Source organism: Hordeum vulgare, chromosome 2H (assembly GCF_904849725.1).
Source record: "Hordeum vulgare subsp. vulgare chromosome 2H, MorexV3_pseudomolecules_assembly, whole genome shotgun sequence".
Classification (NCBI taxonomy): domain Eukaryota; kingdom Viridiplantae; phylum Streptophyta; class Magnoliopsida; order Poales; family Poaceae; genus Hordeum; species Hordeum vulgare.
The window spans coordinates 235,500,692-235,509,396 of NC_058519.1; the positions used below are offsets into that span (position 1 = coordinate 235,500,692).

At 43.6% G+C, this 8,705-nt stretch overlaps 1 protein-coding gene across 4 annotated transcripts; it reads left to right on the forward strand.

Annotated features, from left to right (window-relative positions):
• The first annotated feature begins 2,044 nt into the window (after positions 1-2,044).
• LOC123425962 (transmembrane E3 ubiquitin-protein ligase FLY1-like) lies at positions 2,045-8,492 on the forward strand. 4 transcript variants are annotated; one of them, XM_045109739.1, is made up of 15 exons: positions 2,045-2,463; positions 2,993-3,062; positions 3,836-3,963; positions 4,137-4,252; positions 5,065-5,125; positions 5,375-5,438; positions 5,524-5,601; positions 5,744-5,904; positions 5,998-6,057; positions 6,148-6,241; positions 6,784-6,951; positions 7,190-7,518; positions 7,744-7,860; positions 7,935-8,037; positions 8,131-8,492. In XM_045109739.1, exons 1-14 carry the CDS (start codon positions 2,311-2,313, stop codon positions 8,034-8,036), a joined length of 1,701 nt encoding a protein of 566 aa, XP_044965674.1. In that variant the 5' UTR covers positions 2,045-2,310; the 3' UTR covers position 8,037; positions 8,131-8,492. The 4 variants fall into 4 exon arrangements, with proteins under 4 accessions (XP_044965674.1, XP_044965673.1, XP_044965675.1 ...); XM_045109738.1 differs by having other exon boundaries at positions 2,046-2,463; positions 7,935-8,492; XM_045109740.1 differs by having other exon boundaries at positions 2,047-2,463; positions 5,747-5,904; positions 7,935-8,492.
• Positions 8,493-8,705: the final 213 nt, after the last annotated feature.

Here is an 8,705-nt window from a genome sequence, read left to right on the forward strand (position 1 = left end):
AACCAGTTGTTGCTCTAGTGAAGAAACCCAAGGTTGAACCCAAACCCGAGACTAAGTGCTTCTGTTATGAGGGGAACGGTCACTGAGGCAGAACTACCCTAGATACTTGGTAGATGAGAAGGCTGGCAAAGTTGACAAAAGTATATTGGATATACCTGATATTGATGTGTACCTTACTAGTACTCCTAGTAGCACCAGGGTATTAGATACCGGTTCAGTTGCTAAGTGTTAGTAACTCGAAATTATAGCTACGGATTAAATGGGTACTAGCAAGGGTGAGGTGACGATGTGTGTTGGAAGTATTTCCAAGGTTGATGTGATCAAACATCGCACGCTCCCTCTACCATCGGGATTGGTGTTAAACCTAAATAATTGTTATTTGGTGTTTGCGTTGAGCATGAACGTGATTGGACCGTGTTTATTGCAGTACGATTATTCATTTAAAGAGAATAATGCTTATTCTATTTGCTTGAATAAATACCTTCAATGGTTTATTGAATCTCGATCGTAGTGCTACACATGTTCATAATATCGATGCCAAAAGATACAAAGTAGTTCACGCCCCGTGTCGCCCTCCTCTGGCGACCCGGGGGGAGAAATCCCAGATCCGCCGCCATCTAGCCTCCCCTTCCCTCCTCTCCTCGCATCGCCTGAGGGGCTCTCCGACGAAGCCCGACCGGCTCCGGGGATGGCGGCGACGGGGCATTTCTTTTGGCCCGCGGCGGCTCCAAGAAGCAAATCCTCGGTCGTCGGTCGATTGTCGGGTCTCGGGCTGGTTCTGCTACGAGGAGCGGTGAAGGTGGCCGTCGGTGGACCGTGGAGGTTGCAGACGCGGCTCGTTCCGTGGGCGCGGGCGTGCGACGGAGGTCGCTTGTGGGATTGTCAGATCTGGCCCGCTCCGGGCTGATGGAGGGCTTTGGTGGCTCCAACGGGGGCTCCTCGTCGGGCCAGCCGCATGGGGCATATCCTAGGCGGGGGCGTTGCCTGGCCTCGGGTGGGGAGGCAGCGACGGCTGCGAGCAGGTGGGCGGGCCAGATCTGGCCGCGTCCTGGCTGCGTTGGGTGCATGGGTCGCCTTTGGGGTGGCCTGAGGTGACCGTGCACGATGTGCTAGAGTGGAGCGGCGTGTGGTCTGATGGTGGTGGTGCGGCGTTGGGTGCAGATCCTCCGGACGAAAGTCTTGCTCGATGCAGGTGATGGCAACATCCGTGGATGTTGTTTTCCTTCTTGAAGGCATCACCAAGGAGATTTGTCACCCTTTTGCCATTTGGGATCCATTCTTCGGGTGGAAACCTAAATCTGCCTCGTCAGATTGGCAATGGGGCGGCCTTGGCATCCTTACTTTGTTGGAAGCATTGTTTTGGAGAGGTTCTTGGTCGATGCACCCGGTTGGTGATGGTGGTGGAGTATGCGTTGTCGCGTCCGTTCGTGGCTTGCCGTTGCACGGTGGTGGTGGTAGCAGAAGCTCGATGGCTTGCGGGGATCCTCGAACAAGTCGTGTTTGTCCTCCTTTCGGGGTCGGAGCGGCACATCTTCGCCTCTCTTCGGAATGTCTTCTCTCTTCAAAGTCGGTGAGGTTGATGAACACACTTGTGGCGAACATTTTCGATGATGGCGCTGTCTGTTTTGTTTCAGCAAAGTCGAAGTCGTCGGGTCGTGTGTGCGACGGGTGATATACAATGACTCTGTAACGGGGCTACGGTGTGCTTTAGTCTATCATGTTTAGTTTGCCCGACATCTTCATATCGGTTAGCCTAGTAGAGCTAGGTGGGGTTGTCTGTTGTACAGATTTTCATCTGATTTTCCTTTAATAAACCGAACAGTTTTTGTCGTTGGCGTATTTTTTCTGAATGGAATCTTAGCATCTCGTGCTAACTTAAAAAAAAAAAAGCAGGCCAGGCCCCTGGGGTTGAGACGGACTGACCAGTTGCCCGCCACACAGCCAACCACCCCCAGCCCACCCCACCCCCACACGGCAGCGAATCCATTCCCCACCCCCACACGGCAGCGAATCCATTCCCCACCCCCACCAGCAAAAGCTTTGCTTGGTGTCCGCCGAAACAAAAGTCGCCGTCGCCTCGCCTCGCCTCGCCTTTCGACGTCATCTCCTACGCCCCGCCCGTTTGACTCCTTTCGTCTCCTTCCCCTTCCATTCCCTTCGTCTCGTAGGTTTAGCGCCCCACGCGAACCCCACCGTACCAACCCCACCAGCGGGCGTCCCTCCCGCAGCGGTTGCTCTGTCGGCTTCCTGCTGCCCCCGCTCCCTTCATGGTGGCCGCCGAATCGTGAGGCTGCGCTCAACGATCAGAAGATGAGGCGCTCTGCCGGTGTGCTGAGGGCCGCTGTGGCGGGCCTCTTTGTGCTCGGCCTCGCCCTCCCTCCGCTGGCCGCGTCGCTGCGGCCTCTCAGGGAGCGCGTCGCGTCCGCCGGAGCCGCGGCCTCCTCCGGATCGTGGGCCGATGAGGTCAGGCGCTCTTTGATTGTTAGACCTGCAAGTTTCCCCCATTTTCTTTAGTCAAGGGTTTTATGCTAATTTGGCCCTTCCGGTAGATCAAATTGGAAAGACAAAATGGGCAACCGTATTTGTCTTGGGCTTAATTTTGTGTCCGTTGGTGTAAATTTTTGTGCTGCGTTATACTCGTGCTTATATTGAACTTAATAATCGTGCAACAGCAACACTTGCTTTTATTTCGGATTCTAACTAGACCTTTTCACTCCAGATAGTCATTTTAATTGGATGCCTGCATGTTCTATTGACTATACATTTTCACCAAGTAATGGTGGGAGTTAAAGTCTGGCATGCATGGCTTACACTGCGGTCTTGATGCTCCATTTCGCCGGACAGTAGCAAATACTGATACAGCAAGCAAAATAATAGCGACTTCTTCATTTTACGATGTTAGGGTTTACCAACATCCATATATCTAGAACTATGAATTGCGGTTTTATGTATGGAACTGACCTTAATGCTCATCATCGCGGTGTTTATGCAGCATGCATTCTACAAGAGGGATGATAATGACATGAGCCCATATTCATGGAATATTACAGGAATATATAAAGGTACTCTCTCTGTTCACAAATATAAGATGTTTTTGATATTTGAATGTGGACTACATACGGACTGAAATGAGTGAACAAACACACTAAGACGTGTCTATATACATCTGATTCACAAAAAAGTTAGAACATCTTATATTTGTGAACGGAGGGAGTAACTCTTATCTGATAATAGCTATGCACTAGGTTATTTGACCTACCTATTGGTTTGTCTGAGTTTTGTATCCCAGCAAGCTATGGTGTTAGCTTGTCTTTGTGTTGCCACTGGTCCACTGCACAATTACATTAGGAGATGTGTAGCGGCCTTAAGGTCTTGAGTTATTAATATCCTATGTACAATGTGTGGCTGTAGGCAAATGTTGTGAGGATTGCACTTGATTTCTTAAGTATTTTGTGCAAAAATTTACACGGTCAGTGCTATTGGATTTTTTCTTTTGATGCTAAAAGTAAGCTTGTTTCTTCGAGCCGCATCATACAACTTGGTGCTGTCATATGACTCATATCCTCACTGCAGTTGGTTTGTTTACTACTGATGTTGAATTATGACATACTTACATGTCCTCATTGGTTAACTGCCGCAACAGATAAAGGATAGTGGTAGATTGTATTTCCCTCCATACCACATTCATAGTTTTGTTTTAGTAACCTCAATTAAATGCTCACATCACACCTTTTTCATTTATCATTACCATCATTTGTTTTGTTATTATGTTGAGGATGCTACTACTTACCTAATTGTCTGGTTTATGTACTAATGCCATCATATCATGGTTCAGGAAGTTGGAGCTTTGCTGGGGCCACAAATGGCTCTTCCAGGTTTCTTGAATTTGTGACATCTAAAGGTGACTCGGTTTTAGAATTACTGAGTACGTCAACAAAGATAAGCGGGGTACACTATGTTCAGGTAAAGCAAGATCCTTTCTTATGCCTTATGTTACCACGTGAAAATAATGTGTTTTTGTGTATGATGGGTCATATTTAACTGTAATCATGGACATTATTGTGATGTTGACCTCTTTCCTATGCATGCTCTGCTGGTCATTTTCCTTACCTTGATGTGTTAACTATTGTTGACAGGGAACAATAACATTCCATGATGTTATTGACAAATCTCATGATCGTGGGGTTGCTCAAATAAGGTTAGAAGGTGTGTATATATGGCCTTTTAGACAACTTCGTTTGGTGGCAAACAGGTACATGTTCAACTTTATTGTATTTTTTTTTCATAACTGAGAGGCTTTTTTTTTGTGAGAGCCAAGATGCCTTGTTTTCCTTTTGTGAGAGCTATCACAGACTTTGTTTGACCTTTGGTTCTCCTACCTTGGTATTATAGTATGTGCTACTAATTGCATCTACCTTAAACAGTGGAATTATTCGAGTGCATCAGACTCTAATAATAAAAATTGCACAACAGCAAAAAATACATATTTATTCTACTCTGCCCAGTAAGGACATTTGCCTGTTTCCTGAATGTAAACCTTGGTTAACAGTCAATAACCACCCTTAGCTAGCAAGTACGGACCTCACAGACTTTTTTTCCATGTTCCATGTCTCCTGGCTCATTGGCTAGTGCTCGTCGTATGCTCTGTAACAATTTCACACATCATGATTCTTCGTGTACATATATCAAGTTCAGTGACACCCATGATACTTATGTACATACATATATTCATGTCAATATGTGCAACTAGAAACACATGATCAGTTGGTTACGGTATGCAAGCTTAATTACCTCGACTACTGTGAGTTAATGATCACCAGGTTATCCGTCAGATCCTCTTTTTTGTGTGCTATGTTGCATAACTGAATGCTTGTAATTAAGTACTGCAGTCTAGGGGCTCTTTATTTACAACAAGGGAGGGTGATGTTTCATTGTTGAAGGCATTTTATTATTGGAGTATTATAGATTATGTTGTGGCATATGCGAACATTCTCATATGTGTAGGTAGTTTGTAGATCATCTTATTCCCATACTATCTAACAGAGTTGTATTGATTCTTTTTAGCGGCGCAGATGGTGAACCACTTCAAGAAGAGGATTACTTCTTGTCAAATCCATACCATCTGGTAAGCAGACGAATTTTCCTTGTTTTGTAGGGGATTACTGCATTCCACAATCCTGTGTCCCACTCAGCTGTCTTTTGATGCCAATGTAGTGCTATACCATTTACCTTCATATAAAAATAGAACAGAGCCCTCTTGAAAGTTATTAACATTATCATGAAGTAATCTTGCCTGATAACAACAGTAATAAGGCCCCCTTTAAACTTAATGAACATGATTTGCTATATATTCAAACTTCCTATTTTTTAACAGCTGCGGATTTTCTCCTCTCAAGTGTTCCAAGATTCTTCTGAAGAGAAGAACCGAAGGAAGAACTGTAAGATTTTATTATTTCTACACTGAATATTCCCTAGCAGCAAATGTGGATGTGACCTTGATGTTTGCTACTTCTTCCGGATCAGCTCTCACACATGACATGGAGAAACATTGTAACATAGAAATAGCCGCTAAAGTGGTCCGGGTGTCATCTAACCAAAATGGTACTGAATTTTCTTATAGTGTTGCTCAATTGATTTTCTACTGGTAATTTTCATCAAGTTCTACATGTGCATATTTTAATTTTCTCATCATCCAACAGTATTGAGATAGTAAGTGCTTGAGTAATAAATACCTATTTTTAAGTAGAAGGAGATCATGAGAAGTACCGATTGGAGGGCTTGATGGAAAGTCCAGCAGTGGATGATGATGGAGAGTGCTTCTCATCTATCTTACTAAATTCAACATCGCTGAATGTTGAAGCTTATTACAACAAAGCAGTTAACTATACACTGATGGTCACTTTTGTATCCTTGGTGACTGTTTGACTTGGTTTCATGTTTTTGTTCAATCCTATCTGGTCTCTTCTCTCTGTCAATTCCTTAACTGGCATGTTGTAGATCTCTTTTCTCCAAGTTCTGCTGCTTATTAGACAAATGGAACACAGCAACACCCAGTCAGTAAGAATTTCTCTTTTTGTGATAGCTTTTTAGCAACATTAATGTCCTCTTGCTGTACATGACTTCCAATCCTATCGTTGTTGCTCACAGGGAGCTGCTAAGGTTTCTATTATTATGATTGGGCAACAAGCTATCATGGATGCATATCTTTGTCTACTGCATTTGACTGCTGGGATATTGGTTGGTGAGTCTTATACTCATGTCATATGAAATTTGTTCGCTTTTTTGTTGTCCATGTTTTCTGCTGCTAGTGTATGAACTCTTCAGTGGTAAACATAGGAATTTAGACATATGAACTGAAAGCATTACATATGACACTGACAAGTGGGTGCTGGTGTCTCCTGTTACATACATCCTGAATTCGTGATGTAAATCTGAGCTAAAAGCAAATAATGTGCATGCTATGATAATACGCTACTTACAAGTAAATATTGCATAAAGAGATGGCGCTCATGGAATTTGCCAAGACATACCCATTGCCCAACAGGATGTGTCTGTGTAGTTAGCTAAATGCTAAGCACCATTGGTCAGTGAAATATTCTCAACATTACAAAAGATTTGTCTGTTCTTCAGAGTTCTGTGAAAATTAACATGCAAAGCTAATATGAACTATTGAATCGTGAATTGTATGACGGCTTATTTTCTTTCAAATCATGTTATAATTATGTTTTCTGAATTTTTGTGCCATCTCTTAACATTTTCATCACATGGTTTAACTTTCTACAGAGTCTCTCTTTAATGCCTTTGCAACAGCTGCCTTCTTCAAATTCGTTGTTTTTTCTATTTTTGAGATGAGGTATCTTCTTGCTATATGGAAAGCAAGTAGACCATTGAACAGCGGAGAAGGTTGGGAAATAATGAGGCGGGAACTTTCTGTTCTCTACAGCCGCTTTTGTAAGTTCTAAATATCATCTGGTTTCTTCATGCTTTCTTAAGAATCGCAGTGGTAGGCCAACCTCTTGCAGTTAACATCGACTGTTCAGGTGTAAAAGAAAAGCAGTCACATGACACTGCCATATATTAGTAGAGCTAAAATGGCTCGTTTAATTACAGTTTTTTCATATCCACACCAGCATCAAACTTCTCTTTTACCAATTATTAACGCATTCCTTGCTTTGCTTTGCTTCTGCAGACGGCATTCTTTTGGGAGGAATCCTTCTGATGTATGAGTTGCACAATTTCTTGCGCCTGCTTCTTTTCCTGATGTACTCCTTTTGGATTCCTCAAATTGTCATGAATGTCATCCGGGATACAAGAAAACCACTGCACCCTCAATATATTTTAGGCATGACTGCTATCCGTGTAGCCATCCCGCTATATATATTTGGTTGTCCTAGCAACTTCATGCGCATTGAGCCCGACAAGAAATGGTGCATAGCTGTGACAACGTTCATGGGTATCCAAGCAGCTGTGCTGCTCCTCCAGCACTATCTTGGTTCTCGCTGCTTTATTCCTCACCAGGTAATTACTACTGTGATAATTCCCTAACACATACAATCCGTACTGTTGCATTTGAGGTGCATTTTAGTTGTCATTCATATAGCTGATTTCGTCTCTCAAAAGGTATCATAGTTGCCACTGTAGATATGTTTTAAGCTTCAGTTGATTCAGTTGTCAGAGTATGTCGGGAATTCAGTTTTAGTATCACAACATAATTATTTATCCTTTTGTCGCTGCAATCTCCAGATCCTCCCTGAGAAATACTGCTACCACAGGAAGGTAGAGGATAACACAAATCAGCCCATTGATTGTGTAATCTGCATGACCACAATTGATCTTTCCCAAAGAGCAAGTGAATACATGGTAATTGTGAAATCTCTTGCTCTGTGACGTCATAGACTGCATGGTTAAGTAGTGCTCCATGTCTCTTGTTGTAGGTGGCACCGTGTGAACATATATTCCACTCGGGCTGTTTACAACGCTGGATGGACATCAAGATGGAGTGCCCAACTTGCAGGCGCTCTCTACCACCAGCTTAGAGGAGCAATCCTATGTACTCCCTCCGTAAACAAATATAAGAGCGTTTAGATAACTAAAGTAATGATCTAAACACTCTTATATTTCTTTACAGAGGGAGTACAATATATAGTTTACAAGAAGTAGGTAGCCCAGCGAAAGTGCTTATATCCCATCTTCCCCATCCACATCCGTCGAGATTCTCAGATATTCTCGCCTCCCCATGTATACTGGCCGGTATAAATGTTGTATTTGAACTGCTTTTCTGACCCATGACCCATACCATTCGAGATGGTAGTGGTTCGTTATCACAAAAATCAATCAACGCGAGATGGTAACAGTGGCGTCTTCGTTGGTGTAGGGGAGGATGTGTGCAGATGACTCCTTAATCTCAATGAAGGCAAATATGCAAGCACTGGAAGTAATTCTTAATATATTATTATTGTGACAGTTCAGGTCAGCTGGTTAGCAATGTAAAATCCAGTGTATTTTTTAGTCCTAATATTCTTGTTGGTGCACGGGAGGATGTGTCCAGGGAACTACAACGCTGGGTGTTGGGGATATACCCAAGGGATAACCCGCCAGTAAGTTAACCCGGTTGTAAAGGTGGCGACCCAACGACTTGATCATGTAGAGATCCAGAAGCCCAAGGGTTAAGAAGGCGTCTTATCCAAGAAGACCGTCTCATGGGC